At 38.0% G+C, this 19,222-nt stretch overlaps 1 protein-coding gene across 1 annotated transcript in view; it reads right to left on the bottom strand.

Annotated features, from left to right (window-relative positions):
* Positions 1 to 1,548: 1,548 nt before the first annotated feature.
* The window catches only part of PLSCR5 (phospholipid scramblase family member 5), a 36,371-nt gene continuing 18,697 nt past the window's right edge, over positions 1,549 to 19,222 (bottom strand). Inside the window, exons 4-9 of the mRNA XM_027543979.1 lie at positions 18,023 to 18,065; positions 15,815 to 16,035; positions 13,455 to 13,616; positions 7,592 to 7,753; positions 3,096 to 3,178; positions 1,549 to 3,008 (exon numbers count right to left, since the gene is read on the bottom strand). Of these exons, the coding sequence (XP_027399780.1) occupies positions 3,140 to 3,178; positions 7,592 to 7,753; positions 13,455 to 13,616; positions 15,815 to 16,035; positions 18,023 to 18,065 (627 nt within the window). The 3' untranslated portion in view covers positions 1,549 to 3,008; positions 3,096 to 3,139. The remainder of the gene's footprint in view (positions 3,009 to 3,095; positions 3,179 to 7,591; positions 7,754 to 13,454; positions 13,617 to 15,814; positions 16,036 to 18,022; positions 18,066 to 19,222) is intronic.

The raw sequence follows: 19,222 nt of genomic DNA, 5'->3' as shown, positions 1-19,222 counted from the left end.
CTGGTTTCCATAAAGACAAAACAGATGTAATGTTTGGGTTGACTCTGTATGACTTTGCATCTTTCATTTCCCTCTATGTACAAGTCAAGGTATAAAAGTTCCTTTTGAAAATAAAGTTATGGGCCTTGCTCACTGAAGCTTGGTCTCCCCATATCATTCTTTCTTTCCTTTTCTTTCTTTCTCTCTCTGTTCTTCTTTTAGGATGACTCCTTGGAACACAGGAACTTTATTGGCTTTCTGTGTAAACCAAGGAAGATCAAGCCTCTTTCTCTCCCCTTTTACTTTCCTTATTGCCGATGCCGTCATCCGGAGGGTACCCCTGGATCCTGCTGGGGCTGGACCCCAGCACAAACCCATGTCTCGTGCTTGGCAGGCTGATTCTTTACCACTGAGCCACCAGGGAAAACTATTAGTTAAAATAGATAAAGAATAATTGGAGAAAACACTGTGCTTCTCTACTATCACCAGAGCTCTGCAAGGTAGCAGAAGGGAAGTCTGAGGAGGTTCAAAAAGACTGCGTGCCAGCTTCACAGATGTGTGGCTAGCACATAGCAGAGCTAGACTCAGGTGACATCTATCATAGCTCACAGGACTTCTGTTCCCTCCATGACCATGACCACACTGCTCCCAACATGAAGGTGACACCGGTTCTGCTGAAGGAGTGAATGAGACAACTGGCAGAAGGCTGTGTGTGATTTGAAGCATGCTTAGTCTTTGGTTCAGTTCAGTTCAGTTCAGTCACTCAGTTGTGTCTGACTCTTTGTGACCTTATGAACCACAGCACGCCAGGCCTCCCTGTCCATCACCAACTCCCGGAGTCCACCCAAACCCATGTCCATCAAGTCGATGATGCCATCCTACCAATCTCATCCTCTGTCGTCCCCTTCTCCTCCTTCCCTCAATCTTTCCCAGCATCAGGGTCTTTTCAAATGAGTCAGCTCTTTGCATCAGGTGGCCAAAGTATTGGAGTTTCAGCTTCAACATTAGTCCTTCCAATGAACACCCAGGACTGATCTCCCTTAGGATGGACTGGTTGGATCTCCTTGCAGTCCAAGGGACTCTCAAGAGTTTTCTCCAACATCACAGTTCAAAAGCATCAATTCTTTTGCAATCAGCTTTCTTTATAGTCCAATTCTCATATCCATACATGACCACTGGAAAAACCATAGCCTAGATGGACCTTTGTTGGCAAAGTAATGCCTCTGCTTTTTAATATACTCTCTAGGTTGGTCATAACTTTTATTTCCAAGGAGAAAGCATGAAAACAAAAGATTTTCATGGCTGCAATCACCATCAACAGTGATTTTGGAGCCCCCCAAAATTAGGTCTCTCACTGTTTCCCCATCTATTTGCCATGAAGTGATGGGACCAGATGCCATGATATTCGTTTTCTGAATGTTGAGCTTTAAGCCAACTTTTTCACTCTCCTCTTTCACTTTCATCAAGAAGCTCTTTAGTTCTTTTTCACTTTCTGCCATAAGGGTGGTATCATCTGCATATCTGAGGTTATTGATATTTCTCCCAGCACTCTTGATTTCAGCTTGTGCGTCCTCCAGCCCAGTGTTTCTCATGATGTACTCTGCATATAAGTTAAATAAGCAGGGTGATCTTCCTCACAAGTTGGTCGCTGATGCTGGCTTGAGGCAAATACATAGTTTCTGTATGCCCTTTGGGTTTGGGAGGGAGACTCAGGTAAGGTGCAAAGTAGCATGGGGTCACAAAGTGTTGGACATGACTGAACGACTGAACAACAACAATAAGAAGGATGAATGCTAAAGGAAACTGAACCGGAAAATGGGAGAGACTCTTTTTCTTTCCATCTTGCACGACCTAAAGCTCTTAATCCAGAACCCAGAACTAAATAGATAATGTGCGGGCTATTTAGGGAACTTAACTACCATATACAATGTTATATCTAGATGACAGATTCCAAACAACTAACTTAGTAACAGATGCTTGGAACATATTTCTTTATTAAGTGTTATCGAGAATTTCCCTAAACACCTTTATATGTAGATAGAAATTTGGATCGTATTTGCATAATTATAAAGTAGAGTTTACATGATGTTTTGCTTAGAACAAAATTGTTCCTCATTTTGAGAAAGGGAGAAGGACTGTTACATCCATAAAAAGAAATTTTCCCTTTTTTATGGGCTTTGGAAATGTATGGACAACTAGACTAGAAGTCTGGAAGACTCAAAACATTAAAATGGAAGGTATTAATTGAATTGGCTGTGTTTCCTGACTTCTGTATTTGCTTCATGTAGTAAGGCTTTGTTAGTTTTTGTTTGCTTGTTCTTAAGGCCTGAGGCTGTTTATTTTTCAGAGCCTTAGATTCCTTTTTTGACTGAGCTTTTACTGCAAATAGATAAAGTTCCTGCTCTGTACTACTGCTTTTACTAGCTTAGAAGTTTATTAATATGCTTATTTATATCCCTAGCACATACATGTATGTAAAGCATACTTTGATTTGTAAATATTACCTTTTTTATGGAATGTAAATGTACCTTTTGCCACTAGAACAAATTGATTTCATCTGCTGTCTCATCTTTAAACCTATTATTTACCCAACTTTTAGCTTTTTCATTATAATGTAAAAATGTCTCTCTACTATAAGAAGATTAATAAACAAAGCAGAAAAGACTGCTTATGAAAAAATACTTTAGAAACCCTGTCCTTTTGATTAGTAACCAGTACTTCTACCAGAAAAACTTCAAAGTGCTCTCTAAACATTGAATTTTCATCAGTGATGCTGCAAGCCTTAGCTCTCATCTTTCATGCTTACCATGCAATAACTTCAAAAGGATAAAAAGAAAGAATGGTAATCTCTCAAAGCACCACTGTGCTACGGTCAGTCATCTTGTCTTTAGTTATCATGCATTCATAAGCAGATAATTGCTTCATTACATTATGCTTTAATAAATATAGTAATTAACATTTTGTTACAAAAAAAGAAAAAAGCCAATAGTCAAACCATTCAGAAATGAAATCCAGAGCCCAGGGGATTTCTAAAAGAAAATGAAAAAGAATTAGACAGCGTCAAATATAGACCTCTTCAAAGGGAAAGAGATCATTTAAACTTGCCTTTTACTTACTGAAATACATTCTGCATATTTTATTGTTTTTGTCATCTTGCTTGTTATAATCCAGCCAGTGAATGTTCAAAGAACATAAAATCCTACAAATAAATAAATGGAATATGAGTGAATTGACAAAAAACCAACAATTAAGATCAAGAGTCTTACATGGAAGCTTTGATTATATAAGGCAATTATGTTTCCCAGTGGTGTTCCAGGAACATGTGATTTATCAGGAGGAGAAAAATCGGAAAGTTTTAAGCTTCATGACACTCACATATCTAATTAGCAGAGTTTAAGTAACCTGGAACGGAGAAGGCAATGGCAACCCACTCCAGTACTCTTGCCTGGAAAATCCAAGGATGGAGGAGCCTGGTGGGATGCAGTCCATGGGGTCGCTAGGAGTCGGACACAACTGAGCGACTTCACTTTCACTTTTCACTTTCATGCATTGGAGAAGGAAATGGCAACCCACTCCAGTGTTCTTGCCTGGAGAATCCCAGGGACGGGGGAGCCTGATGGGCTGCCATCTATGGGGTCGCACAGAGTCGGACATGACTGATGTGACTTAGCAGCAGCAGCAGCAAGTAACTTGGAAAGCTTATTTGAATCAGAATGATATCACCAGGCAAAATTTGGGGTGGTCAAGAGTTTTTAAAATTAGATTTTTGGATAGTCTGGGTCATCATGAGAAGCTGTAATAGACACGGACCTTTAAACAAGAGTAAGACATGTCATCATGGACCATGTGGTTGGTAACTCAGCTTTCATCTGAGAAAGTACTGAAAACTATACCTGAGGGAACTTGGTGGATTCTGCAGTGGTAGACTTCACTTTCACTTTTCAGTTTCATGTATTGGAGAAGGAAATGGCAAACCACTCCAATGTTCTTGCCTGGAGAATCCTAGGGACGGGGGAGCCTGGTGGGCTGCCATCTATGGGGTCGCACAGAATCAGACACAACTGAAGCGACTTAGCAGCAGCAGCAGCAGCAGCAGCAGTCTCAAACAAAAGACCAAATTACTTGTGAATACTTGTGAGTTTTGCTGTTTGGATCAGGGAATATCCTCCAATCAGCAACTTCTAAAGATTTCTGACCACAAGGTAATAAAATGGAGACAGCATTTACAAATTAAAAACATAATTCTTGGTGACAAATTGTTTTAAAAGCTATATTGGCCAAGGGTGAGTGATAGTCATTCAGTTATGTCTGACTCTTTGTGATTCCATGGACTGTAGCCTGCCAGGCTCCTTTGCCCATGGAATTCAGGCAAGAATACTGGAGTGGGTTGCCATTTACTTCTTCAATATTGACCAAGAGCAAAGTGCAAATATTTTATAATATTATGGTAAAAAGGAAAAGAAAAGCAATGGATGGAATGCTGTCTGATAGTCTCAGTAAGTGTGTTTCTCTCTAAGACCCTGGAGTAAAAAAGTTATCTTTCCAGATAATCAGGGTGTTACTTCAGTCAGTGCTATCAGTTCAGTTCAGTCGCTCAGTCGTGTCCAACTCTTTGCGACCCCATGAATCGCAGTACACCAGGCCTCCCTGTCCATCACCAACTCCCGGAGTTCACACAGACTCACGTCCATTGAGTCAGTGATGCCATCCAGCCACCTCATCCTCACCTCATCCACCTCACCTCATCCTCGTCCCCTTTTCCTCCTGCTCCCAATCCCTCCCAGCATCAGAGTCTTTTCCAATGAGTCAACTCTTCACATGAGGTGACCAAAGTACTGGAGTTTCAGCCTTAGCATCATTCCTTCCAAAGAACACCCAGGGCTGATCTCCTTTAGAATGGACTGGTTGGATCTCCTTGCAATCCAAGGGACTCTCAAGAGTCTTCTCCAACACCACAGTTCAAAAGCATCAATTCTTCAGTGCTCAGCTTTCTTCACAATCCAACCCTCACATCCATACATGACCATTGGAAAAACCATAGCTTTGACTAGACAGAACTTTGTTGGCAAAGTAATGTCTCTGCTTTTCAATATGCTATCTAGGTTGGTCATAACTTTCCTTCCAAGGAGTAAGCGTCTTTTAATTTCATGGCTGCAGTCACCATCTGCAGTGATTTTGGAGCCCCAAAAAATAAAGTCTGACACTGTTTCCACTGTTTCCCCATCTATTTCCCATGCCAGGTCCATGAATAAAGGCAAATTGGAAGTGGTCAAACAGGAGATGGCAAGAGTGAACGTCAACATTCTAGGAATCAGCGAACTAAAATGGACTGGAAAGGGTGAATTTAACTCAGATGACCATTATATCTACTACTGTGGGCAAGAATCCCTTAGAAGAAATGGAGTAGCCATCATAGTCAACAAAAGAATCCAAAATGCAGTACTTGGATGCAATCTCAAAAATGACAGAATGATCTCTGTTCGTTTCCAAAGCAAACCATTCAATATCACAGTAATCCAAGTCTATGCCCCAACCAGTAACGCTGAAGAAGCTGAAGTTGAATGGTTCTATGAAGACCTACAAGACCTTTTAGAACTAACACCCAAAAAAGATGTCCTTTTCATTATAGGGGACTGGAATGCAAAAGTAGGAAGTCAAGAAACACCTGGAGTAACAGGCAAATTTGGCCTTGGAATACGGAATGAAGCAGGGCAAAGGCTAATAGAGTTTTGCCAAGAGAACGCACTGGTCATAGCAAACACCCTCTTCCAACAACACAAGAGAAGACTCTACATGTGGACATCACCAGATTGTCAACACCGAAATCAGATTGATTATATTCTTTGCAGCCAAAGATGGAGAATCTCTATACAGTCAGCAAAAACAAGACCGGGAGCTGGCTGTGGCTCAGATCATGAGCTCCTTATTGCCAAATTCAGACTTAAATTGAAGAAAGTAGGGAAAATCACTAGACCATTCAGGTATGACCTAAATCAAATCAGTGCTATAGTCATAGGGAATTGTTGACATTTTTGCCATCAGCTTGTTATTAATATATAAAATACATGTGTAGGGCAGATTAAAGTCTTCCTTGGTGGCTCAGTGTGGTAAAGAATCCTCCTGCCAAGCAGGAGACACAAGTTTGATTCTTTGGTCAGGAAGATCCCCTGGAGAAGAAAATTACAACCTACTCCAGTATTCTTGACTGGGAAATCCCATGGACAGAGGAGCCTGGTGGGCTATAGCCCATGTGGATGCAAAAGAGTTGGACATAATTTAGCAACTAAATAGCAGCAGCAGCAGGGCAGATTAAAGGTAATATATTTTTAATATAAACATTAAATAAGGGGACTAACCAGAGGGTCAAATTAAGGTTTGGGGAAAAGGGTGGGAGTATGTTTATGTGCATGGTATGTTTGGTGTCAAAATACAGAATGGTCAAAAAATAGAAGGGAGTAGGAAGTGACAAATTAAAAGCCTTGTTAAACAGATAAGGAGAATGGAAAAATGAAAAAGTATGTGGTGACAGGAAAGATTGACTGGACTTGGTTACATTTATAGATGAAAATGGAGTAAGAGACAACTTAGTATAAAAGCCTAGCACTCTGTGTATTGATATTAATTCTATCTCTACCCATGATAGGGAATCAATAAGTTAAAATAATTTCTCTAAAGCTGCTGTCAGAAAAAGTGCTACTATATTTATTTTTAATTAAACTCTAAGTATCTATGAATGGCATCACCAAGGAATTATTTTTAGTTAATATAACTCTCAAGTGTCTCTAGAAGAGCCTAAGTAAATAGGACCACTTTTTTGCCCACAGTAGCACATATTAACATAACCATAAGATTTAGGATCCTAAAGCCTTGAAGAATAACATGAGAGGAAGAATGAAGGTTTACTTTAAAATTCCATGAACTTTTGTGAGTGCAAGAGCTGAAAAAGGTAAGCAATGAGGGAAAAATTAGAAGGAAAGTGGGGAACAGAGAAAATCAGGTCAGAGTTTGGCACAAGTATCACTTGACTTCGATTCTTTCATCAGCAATCTAGAAGAAAATGTTTTTGATGAAATTGTTAAATTGAGAAGAAAAGACAAAGACATTATATCTTTGTAATAATAGAAACTGCTATATATTAACTCATCTCTGTTTACTCACGTACCTGTGTAGTTATTGGAAGGGCAAGAAAACTGCACTTTTCACGTTTTGAATATCACCTGACTCCTTGGTCAGCAATTAAACAGCCCTGAACCTTACCCAGGATAAATAATGTGATTATTTGTGTTTACATATTTTTCACTGGAAGTGAAAATAAGAAAAAGTTGAAAGTCGAAAGAGAAGGCTAATTCAAATATTGAGAAACGATGAGTAGGATGTAGATAGGGAATCCATCCTTGAGAAGAGGGGGTTTGAGGGCCACTGGAGGAAGGCTACCCAATATGAATGCAGGCTGTTACATTCTGACTTCTAAACACTGTTGGCCACAAACTAGCCTTCCGTGTATAAAACTGACTCTGTGGGGTAAAAACTATGTGAAACGGGATGGCTCTGTAATAACTGACAAGTGAAAAGGAAAGAAATAAACCACCTCAATCTTTAAGACCACACTTACAAACAGAAAGCAAGCACCAATCATGGCTGCTTTGACTGTCACATCGAGGTCCGCAGGAACGTGAATCCCAAAGTTGTCAGCATTGGTGAAAACATCGTTCACAAAGCCTGACCAGTACTTGGAAATCTTTCCAATTGTAAGCTTTTCATTAATGGTCTTCACCTTTGAAAAGAAAATAAGAGGCTGTAAATTTGAAGGTGAAACCTATGATTTTACATTTTTCCATGTTTACTTCATGAGATATAAGAATAATTTTATTCATCATCTTTAAATGACAATTCAATGGCACTCATTCCTTTATATAATCTTAGGTTTGTAAATTTAACTTTCCAGTTTGTTATTCAGGAATTTTGTTTTTCTGACATTTTTTTTAACCATCATAATCTTTTTTTCTCCTTTCTGTATGCGGATTGAGAATTTAACTGCAATAAGTAATTAAGGCCAGACTGCCACAAGATGGCAGCAGGTACATAGTTTAAATTACATAGTCTAACCATGATGATAATCCTTCTACCTGAGGTCCATATTTTATTGATGCTCACTTTTTTTTTTTTTTTATTCTTCCAATTTTATTTTATTTTTAAACTTTACATAATTGTATTAGTTTTGCCAAATATCAAAATGAATCCACCACAGGTATACATGTGTTCCCCATCCCGAACCCTCCTCCCTCCTCCCTCCCCATACCATCCCTCTGGGCCGTCCCAGTGCACCAGCCCCAAGCATCCAGCATCGTGCATCGAACCTGGACTGGCAACTCGTTTCCTACATGATATTTTACATGTTTCATTGCCATTCTCCCAAATCTTCCCACCCTCTCCCTCTCCCACAGAGTCCATAAGACTGTTCTATACATCAGTGTCTCTTTTGCTGTCTCGTACACCGGGTTATTGTTACCATCTTTCTAAATTCCATATATATGCGTTAGTATACTGTATTTATGTTTTTCCTTCTGGCTTACTTCACTCTGTATAATAGGCTCCAGTTTCATCCACCTCATTAGAACTGATTCAAATCCATATTTTAAATCTGAATTCTTCATGCAAAAAAAAAAAAAAAAAAGAAAAGAAACAAAGAAAGAATATTTTTGAGAAAGATTTTAGAGGAAATTTTTTAGATAAAATTAATTTCCAAGTATAATTTATTTTTTTATTGGTAAGATTTTATAAGTACTGATTTGCTTAAATATTATCAGTTCACTTCAGTCACTCAGTTGTGTCTGACTCTTTGTGACCCCATGGACTGCAGCATGCCAGCCCTCCCTGTCCATCACCAACTCCCAGAGTTTACTCAAACTCACGTCCATTGAGTCAGTGATGCCATCCAACCATCTCCTCCTCTGTCATCCCCTTCTCCTCCCGCCTTCAATGTTTCCCAGCATCAGGGTCTTTTCCAATGAGTCAGTTCTTCGCATCAGGTGGCCAAAGTATTGGAGTTTCAGCTTCAGCATAAGTTCTTCCAGCGAATATTCAGGACTGATTTCCTTTAGGATAGACTGGTTGGATCTCCTTGCAGTCCAAGAGATTCTCAAGAGTCTTCTCCAACACCACAGTTCAAAAGCATCAATTCCTTGGTGCTCAGCTTTCTTTATAGTCCAACTGTCACATCCATACATGACTACTGGAAAAGCCATAGCTTTAACTAGATGGACCTTTTTTGGCCAAGTAATGTCTGCTTTTTAATATGCTGTCTAGGTTGGTAATAAATTTTATTTCCAAGGAGCAAGTGTCTTTTAATTTCATGGCTGCAATCACCATCTGCGGTGATTTTGGAGCCCCCAAAAATAAAATCTTCCACTGTTTCTATTGTTTCCCCATCTATTTGCCATGAAGTGATGGGACCAGATGCCATGATCTTAGTTTTCTGAATGTTGAGTTTTAAGCCAACTTTTTCACTCTCCTCTTTCACTTTCATTAAGAGGCTCTTTAGTTCTTCTTCACTTTCTGCCGTAAGGGTGGTGTCATCTGTGTATCTGAGGTTATTGATATTTTTTCCAGCAATCTAGATTCCAGCTTGTGCTTCATCCATTCCAGCATTTCTCATGATGTACTCTACATATAAGTTAAATAAGCAGGGTGACAATATATAGCCTTGATATGCTCCTTTCCTGATTTGGAACAAGTCTGTGGTTCCATTTTCAGTTCTAACTGTTGTTTCTTGACCTGCACACAGATTACTCAGGAGGCAGGTCAGGTGGCCTGGTATTCCCATCTCTTGAAGATATTACAAGTCATTGCTTAATTTCATTTTTGTGTTATACTCAGACATTTACAAGGTCATTCCTTTATAACTAACCTAAGTCCTATTTTTCATTTGAAAAACTTCTCTGGGCTAATGTACCACATAAATTCAGACTAATAATTTCACATGAAAAAGTCTATAGTTCTTTTCAACTAGAAGGAATCTAGAATTAAACTATCCACTATTCATTTGCTTGCCCTGTTTCTCATTCAAAGGCTTAAAGTGATATAAACTTTCACTTTCTGTGTGGAAGTAGAAGATAGAAAATAAAGGAAGTTACTTAGGTCATCTCTATACCATAGATGGGATTTATGGTGGCTTACTGGTAAAGAATCCACCTGCCAATGCAGGAGATGTGGTTTGATCCCTGGGTCAGGAAGATCCACTGGAAAAGGAAATGGTAACCCACTCCAGTATTCTTGAGTGGAGAATCCCATGGATAGATGAGCCTGACAAGCTACAGTCAATGGGTTTGCCAAAGAGTAGGACATGACTTAGCCACTAAAAAACAATACCATAAATATTAAAACTCTTAGTTCAGTTCAGTTCAGTTCAGTCGCTCAGTCGTGTTCGACTCTTTGCAACCCCATGAACTACAGCACGCCAGGCCTCTCTGTCCATCACCAACTCCCGGAGTTCACCCAGACTCAGGTCCATCGAGTCGGTGATGCCATCAGCCATCTCATCCTTTATCGTCCCCTTCTCCTCCTGCCCCCATTCCCTCCAAGCATCAGAGTCTTTTCCAATGAGTCAACTCTTCGTATGCGGTGGCCAAAGTACTGGAGTTTCAGCTTTAGCATCATTCCTTCCAAAGAACACCCAGGGCTGATCTCCTTTAGAATGGACTGGTTGGGTCTCCTTGCAGTCCAAGGGACTCTCAAGAGTCTTCTCCAACACCACAGTTCAAAAGCATCAATTCTTTGGCACTCAGCTTTCTTCACAGTGCAACTCTCACATCCATACATGACCACTGGAAAAACCATAGCCTTGACTAGACAGACCTTGGTTGGCAAAGTAATGTCTCTGCTTTTTAATATGCTATCTAGGTTGGTCATAACTTTCCTTCCAAGGAGTAAGCATCTTTTAATTTCATGGCTGCAGTCACTATCTGCAGTGATTTTGGATCCCCAAAAAATAAAGTCTGCCACTGTTTCCACTGTTTCCCCATCTATTTCCCATGAAGTGATGGGACCAGATGCCATGATCTTCGTTTTCTGAATATTGAGCATTAAGCCAACTTTTTCACTCTCCACTTTCACTTTCATCAAGAGGCTTTTTAGTTCCTCTTCACTTTCTGCCATAAGGATGGTGTAATCTGCATATCTGAGGTTATTGATATTTCTCCCAGCAATCTTGATTCCAGCTTGTGCTTCTTCCAGCCAGGCGTTTGTCATGATGTACTCTGCATAGAAGTTAAATAAGCAGGATGACAATATACAGCCTTGACGTACTCCTTTTCCTATTTGGAACCAGTCTGTTGTTCCATGTCCAGTTCTAACTGTTGCTTCCTGACCTGTATATAGGTTTCCCAAGAGGCAGATCAGGTGGTCTGGTATTCTCATCTCTTGAAGAATTTTCCACAGTTTATTGTGATCTTCACAGTCAAAGGCTTTGACTGAGTCAATAAAGAAGAAATAGATGTTTTTCTGGAACTCTCTTGCTTTTTCAATGATCCAGCGGATGTTGGCAATTTGATCTCTAGTTCCTCTGCCTTTTCTAAAACCAGCTTGAACATCTGGAAGTTCATGGTTCACATACTGCTGAAGCCTGGCTTGGAGAATTTTGAGCAGTACTTCACTAGCATGTGAGATGAGTGCAATTGTGCAGTAGTTTGAGCATTCTTTGGCATTGCCTTTCTTTGGAATTGGAATGAAAACTGACCTTTTCCAGTCCTGTGGCCACTGCTGAGTTTTCCAAATTTGCTGGCATATTGAGTGCAGCACTTTCACAGCATCATCTTTCATGATTTGAAACAGCTCAACTGGAATTCCATCACCTCCACTAGCTTTGTTCATAGTGATGCTTTCTAAGGCCCACTTGACTTCACATTCTAGGATGTCTGGCTCTAGGTGAGTGATCACACCATCGTGATTATCTGGGTCATGAAGATCTTTTTTGTACAGTTCTTCTGTGTATTCTTGCCATGTCTTCTTAATATCTTCTGCTTCTGTTAGGTCCATACCATTTCTGTCCTTTATTGAGCCCATTTTCACATGAAATGTTCCCTTGGTATCTCTAATTTTCTTGAAGAGATCTCTAGTCTTTCCCATTTTGTTGTTTTCCTCTATTTCTTTGCATTGATCACTGAGGAAGGCTTTTTTTTTTTTTCTTCTTGCTATTCTTTGGAGCTCTGCATTCAGATGCTTATATCTTTCCTTTTCTCCTTTGCTTTTCACCTCTCTTCTTTTCACAGCTATTTGTAAGTCCTGCTCAGACAGCCATTTTGCTTTTTTGCATTTCTTTTCCATGGGGATGGTCTTGATCCCTGTCTCCTGCACAATGTCACAAACCTCAGTCCATAGTTCATCAGGCACTCTATCTATCAGATCTAGTCCCTTAAATCTATTTCTCACTTCCACTGTATAATATTTTGCTCAAATTCACATCCATTGAGTTGGTGATGCTATCTAACCATCTCATTCTCTGCTGCCCTCTTTTCCTTTTCCTTAACAGTTTTTCCTAGAAATAAATCTTAGAGGAAATAGTCTAAAGTATGTATTTCTTTTTTGTTTATTCACTCTATTCATTCATGTGTATCTCACATAGGACATTAAGTTTACAGGATTTCAGGGCACATGACTCACCTAGAATACAATGTACATTTTACAAAATGGGCTGTCATAACTCCAAAAATTCTTGGCATAACTTTCCTAAGAGTATAGAATAAAAATAAGCCTTATAATTGAGGAGTACATACTTTAGACTATTTCCTCTAAGATTTATTTTAGGCAAAACTGTTAAGGAAAAGGAAAAGAGGGCAGCAGAAAATGAGATGGTTAGATAGCATCACCAACTCAATGGATGTGAATTTGAGCAAACTCTGGGAGATCGTGAAGGATACGGAAGGCTGGCATGCTGCAGTCCATGGGGTCGCAAAGCATTGGACACCACCTAGCAACTGAACAAAGCTGTTAAGATAGTTCATATTACACATTGAATTTGCAAGTACTTACTGCTTTCTGATTTACACACATATGTTTATATGAGAATAGATTGTTATACAAAATGAAGTTAGCAGTCTTACTTACATAGCTTTTAAATTAATGATATTTTAATGGAGTGTGCTCTTGAGATCAGATTTGGGATATGTTACCACCAGGGATATAGGAAAGAAGATGTGATTTCAGTGATTCTAAACTAAATATATTTGCTTTATACCATAGGTGCTATAATTCCACACACATCAAATTTTTGTAGTATGTTCTAAAAAAAATTCTTGAACTTATATCTCTGGAATTATGAGTTATGGGCATGTACAATATTACTTATTCCATTATTTCACAAATATATTATTTTCTGAATTTATTTCAGAAATATTTCATGATTTGAACATTTAAAAAATTGAATTATGTTGCAAAAAATCAGGACCTAAGTGAAACAGTCCTTCATTTGTCAATCATACCTCAAAATCCACATCGCCAAAACAGCCACATATTGCACCAGGACCAACAATTTTCAAAATATCTTCTTTGTTTGCATTTTGGATTGTGAATTTAGGCAGAAAGGGGTCCCACTTCTGTGCAACATAACCAACTATAGAACCAGGAGGGGCTTGGATTTCTAACTGTAGGAAGAGATAATAATAAAATAAGATTTCCTAAGGTTATTGTATTTTAATTTTACTACAATGTCTGCTTACTTCTAAACAGTATATAAAAGATTCTAAATATCTGCTTCTATGCTATACTGGATTTTTTAAATAATTTTTAGAAACAAAGAAGTTCACTGTATAGATATGTGTTCCTCATGATCCACTAAAAGTCCATGTCTTTGATCTTCATTCCCTAAGGAAAACTTACCCCAGGCCTATCTTCTGACCCTGGGATACTGGCTTCTTTGCCATGTCTGTTCCAAGTACAATAGTTGGACAAGCATTGAAGTTGTTTCCTATAACATACTTCATATTTATCCCCTCTTGGTTGTTGTCACAACACACATCTATTTTTAAGCCTCACTTCTTGATTCTTATAATTTTTTTTTTCCTCTTCGATTTATCAACTTCAGCTTCTTTGTGCTAACAAATGCTTCTTGCAGAGTTACAGTTGTTACACACCAATGTGATTTCTGTTTCATTTTGTCCAAAGCATTAAAAGAATATCATTTGCATTTTCAGAGCTGACTAGTATTTTGCTCCATTATCATTCATCCCCCTAATTTCTTAATTGTCCATAATACTGTATTTCAACATATTTATTTAGCCAATTCAAATACTTTGTATTAATAAAATAAGCTGGAGTGGGTGAAAATGATGAATATTCTTTGCTTTTAAATCAAGCCAACTCTCCATCATCTGATCTCTCTTTGTCTTTTCTTGTTAAATTCATAGTTTTATGTGCATGTCTGTAGTGTTTTTGGATAGATAAAGGTATTCTCAACAAGACTTCTTAGAATTACACAGATTTGTTCTAGGATCACTTCTAAAGTAATTGATTTGATTTCAACCAAATTAAAAATATACTAATCAGTATTAGGATGCATCCTATGTTTAATTTATGTGACATGGGGTTCAGTTCAGTTCAGTTCAGTCACTCAGTCGTGTCCAACTCTTTGCAACTCCATGAATCGCACCACGCCAGGCCTCCCTGTCCATCACCAACTCCCGGAGTTCACTCAAACCAACATCCATCGAGTTGGTGATGCCATCCAGCCATCTCATCCTCTGTCGTTGACATGGGGTTACTTTGAAATAAAATATTAACTGTCAGAAATGTTATAATGGGTGCATATTCTGGGTTATACTGACTTTAGCATCTTGGGGCATATTAGATATTGAATATTCCCAGTAAAAGGATGAAAATTCTTGGGCTGCAAGAATTTGAGTACCTTAGCAATCCTATCACTTGACCAGATAATTGCCTATAAAGAGTTGCAGAATTAGCTTCAACATATATTGTTAGAAACTTCTCTACTTAAGGAGAGTTCTGTATTAATATTTACTTCCCATTGTGCTAAGTACAATATTTATACATAGGTCCTTAATAAAGAAACTTGGGTTTGAAAAAAGATACCTGGATCAAATCCCTCTTATGATATATTCTAGACGTGTGATCATAGGTGAGGCCCCTCTAAGCCTCAGTTTCCTCTATTGCAAAATGTAGAGAGTAAAATCTATTTCTTCTCACTTAGAGGTTCCTGATATCAAAGAGATCAAAGTAAGTATATATTCCACATAAACTTAACTGCATCATGTCCATGAAAGTTATTACTATACATTTACTAAAAGGTCATAAAAATCTATTATATATTAAAATATAATAATCAAATGATTCCCTCTAGAAGAATAACACACTCTTTGCTGAACCTTGAAGTTTGTCATAAATGGGTAAATGGAACATGAGATACTGTTCTAAAAATAATACTGACCCAGGAGATTCCTTTAGGAGAGTTTAGTATCACTCAGCACTCCCTGAACTTTGTACCAATGAGAAGATGAAGAGTAGATCTGCTTAATGGTGGAACTTACAGATATTACCTAGCTAATACAGAGATTCAGGAGGATGTGTCTCATTTACATGATGCGTGAGCTGTCTTTCCAAGTTAACACAACGGAAGCCACTATAGTTTTTCATTGAAAATGAAAAAAAAAAATATTAATGAATCACCAAATCCTTAAGCTGTTCTGATCTTAAAGGAGCAACATTCTAATTCAACAATTGAAAGGTTAATGACCTTGTATCGCCAGCTGCATGTCATTTATTAAAGAAATAATTGCTAACCTTTCCAACTGTGGAAAATAAAGGCACACCCAGGTCAGTGACTAACCTCTTGTAGGTAGCAAGGGCACCAGCAGCTGTTACACCTCAAGGGCCTGTTGACTGTAATCACCTCTTGACCTGAGTTATCGGTGATCTTCAGAACGCATGATCGCAGAGTGGAACAGAAAGTACGGTTGAAGCAGATGCTTTCCTCCACTGCGAAGTATATTCTTTGTCCCAAGCTGTTTTTAATCTCATATTTGTTGGCGGTCTCAGTGCCCAGTATCACTAATGGAGCAAAAAAAAAAATTTATCAAAATCATGCTACTGCTTAGTATCAAACCTTTATATGAGTAAAAATAGTAGTGTTATTAGAAGAAAGCAGCATGACTGATTAGTTATTAAGTACATGGTATCTTCTTCAGACAAATCTATTTCTGTACTCTAAATTTTGAGGATTTAGCCATAGAAATCAAAGCAGACTCTGCGAAAAGAGCTGTGCAATTGATAAATTTTGATTCCAGTTATATGACCTATTTGGACACTTGTAGTACTTTACAACTAGGGAAGCAATGCTCTAAAGAAGGATCATACTCAAATTATTCTGTCATTGTTATGGAATTTACTGGGACAACTCACAGTGAAACTAATGATTCTATCTAAAAATCTATTTGGTACTATATCTATGAACTGGACATGGAACAACAGACTGCTTCCAAATAGGAAAAGGAGTACGTCAAGGCTGTATATTGTCACCCTGCTTATTTAACTTATATGCAGAGTACATCATGAGAAACGCTGGACTGGAAGAAGCACAAGCTTGAATCAAGATTGCTGGGAGAAATATCAATGACCTCAGATATGCAGATGACACCACCCTTATGGCAGAAAGTGAAGAGGAACTCAAAAGCCTCTTGATGAAAGTGAAAGTGGAGAGTGAAAAAGTTGGCTTAAAGCTCAACATTCAGAAAACAAAGATCATGGCATCTGGTCCCATCACTTCATGGGAAATAGATGGGGAAACAGTAGAAACAGTGTCAGACTTTATTTTTCTGGGCTCCAAAATCACTGCAGATTGTGACTGCAGCCATGAAATTGAAGGACGCTTACTCCTTGGAAGAAAAGTTATGACCAACCCAGATGGCATATTGAAAAGCAGAGACATCACTTTGCCAACAAAGGTCTGTCTAGTCAAGGCTATGGTTTTTCCTGTGGTCATGTATGGATATGAGAGTTGGACTGTGAAGAAGGCTGAGTGCCGAAGAACTGATGCTTTTGAAATTTGGTATTGGAGAAGACTCTTGAGAGTCCCTTGGACTGCACGGAGATCTAACCAGTCCATTCTGAAGGAGATCAGCTCTGGGATGTCTTTGGCAGGAATGATGCTAAAGCTGAAACTCCAGTACTTTGGCCACCTCATGCGAAGAGTTGACTCATTGGAAAAGACTCTGATGCTGGGAGGGATTAGGGGCAGGAGGAGAAGGGGACGCCAGAGGATGAGATGGCTGGATGGCATCCCTGACTCGATGGACTTGAGTCTGAGTAAACTCCGGGAGTTGGTGATGGACAGGGAGGCCTGGTGTGCTGTGATTCATGGGGTCGCAAAGAGTCAGACACGACTGATTGACTGAACTGAACTACAGCTTCATGCTATCTATTTATTTCAATTTTGACATACTTTAGGTGTTATCTAGAATATTAAGGACAAACATACTCAAGTAATTTGTGTATTCAGCATTATAAATTTGTGCCCTGTTAAATGACTTGGTTTTTGATGAATCACTGACAGTATGATAAAACAGTAGAACTTTATTTTGATGGTTTTTTGTTGGTCTCAGCCTCAATTTCCATGTCTGAAATTGTTAAGAAAATTTAAATTATTTGCAGCCATGGAAATGACCAAGTAGCTTTTATTACTTCAAGATTAAAAACAATATTACATTCCTAATGACAATATCATCAAAGATTTGGGGAGTTTTATGCTTTTAGGCTTATGTATATCAGACTAATAATTTTACTTTCAGTGGGAGAGAGGTCCAACAGGGAGGGGACATATGTATACCTATGGTTGATTCATGTTGGTGTTTGACAAAAAACAACACAATTCTGTAAAGCAATTACCTTCAATTAAAAAATAAATTAAAAAACCTTTCCCAGAAAAAAAAATAGACCTAGTGCTCTTTTTTATTTAATTCTCTCCTAAACATTTAACTTTATAAAATACTTTAATAATTTTAATAATTTAACAATTTTAATAATTACAGAATGTACTTACTTCCAAGAAGCTCCACCTGCTGGTGTATAATTATCAGGTCTAACTGTTAAAAGATGACATGAAGGAAATACAAAGTATTACATCACAGGTCTTTGAAAACCTTTGCAGCTATTACTATTAACCTGTTTACTGGACTCATGAAATTAGGTGTTTTTCATGTTCTCTGTGTGGAAAATGGTAGAAAACAACTCACATTTTATAATGAAGGAAAAAATAAAAAAAGCTAACATGGTTTTTACTCAAGTAAAAATTACAAGAACCTTGAAAATTTCAAAGCAAAATTGCTCTGAATAAGAATAGGAACTGTGGTTAGCTCTGTGTTTTTCCTGTGGTGATAAGATAGCTCTTGGAAATTATACCAATACCCTTGAGAATATTTTTAAACAGTCTCTGAATAAGAATGCCTATGAGGTTTTAAACTTCTTTCTCACTCTCTCTTTAAAAGAAATGAACCAAGAGGATACAAACAGTAATGATCTGCATGCTTGGCCTCTCCTCTCAGCCCTAACTACTTCACTCTGTCAGGTAGTAACTCATTCCTGATTGTGATGAAAAGTCTGTTAAAGCTGAGAAAGGCAATTCTTTAATTTCTTTCTTCAGTCACACTTTTCTTTGAACTAAGGGAAAAAAATCCATAAATCCTGTCAACAAAATACCAGTTTAAGCAGAAAAGAGTTAGCTTCTAAATGAATGACACATTAAAACTTGCCTATGCAATTAGAAATGAAGTTAATTTACAGAGATAAATTAGTCACAGGTAGCTGAGATGTGACTGTGTTAAACAGAATATAATACAAATGGGTTTTTTTTAAGGAAATATTTAAAATATGTTCTTAGAATGAATTTTATCTGTGTATATTTTAATTTTCATATGCAGCATTTAAAGATTCACTAAGGTAAAATCATGAGCACTGAATACAGTACTGATTATTGCCTTTTTGAATGCTTAATTTTCTATTTTGCCTTAAAATTTTCACTTTATTCTCTTTTCACATTAACAAACTCACTGATAACTTTCAAATAAATGTAGTAATTGTTAACATTTGGAATTGATTGGGCAATCACAAACCCTGAAAATATGAAATTATCTTATTTCCTTCATTCTTCTTGTATATCCTGAGGTAGAGGTAAAAGCTAGTATCATTTCTTCTTATTACTGATAAGAGTGTACATATGCCGTCCTCTCCAAGATTCACAGAT

This window comes from Bos indicus x Bos taurus, chromosome 1 (genome assembly GCF_003369695.1).
Source record: "Bos indicus x Bos taurus breed Angus x Brahman F1 hybrid chromosome 1, Bos_hybrid_MaternalHap_v2.0, whole genome shotgun sequence".
Lineage (NCBI taxonomy): Eukaryota > Metazoa > Chordata > Mammalia > Artiodactyla > Bovidae > Bos > Bos indicus x Bos taurus.
The sequence above is the reverse complement of the archived record's forward strand: the minus strand, read 5'-3'. Positions and strand labels throughout refer to the sequence as shown.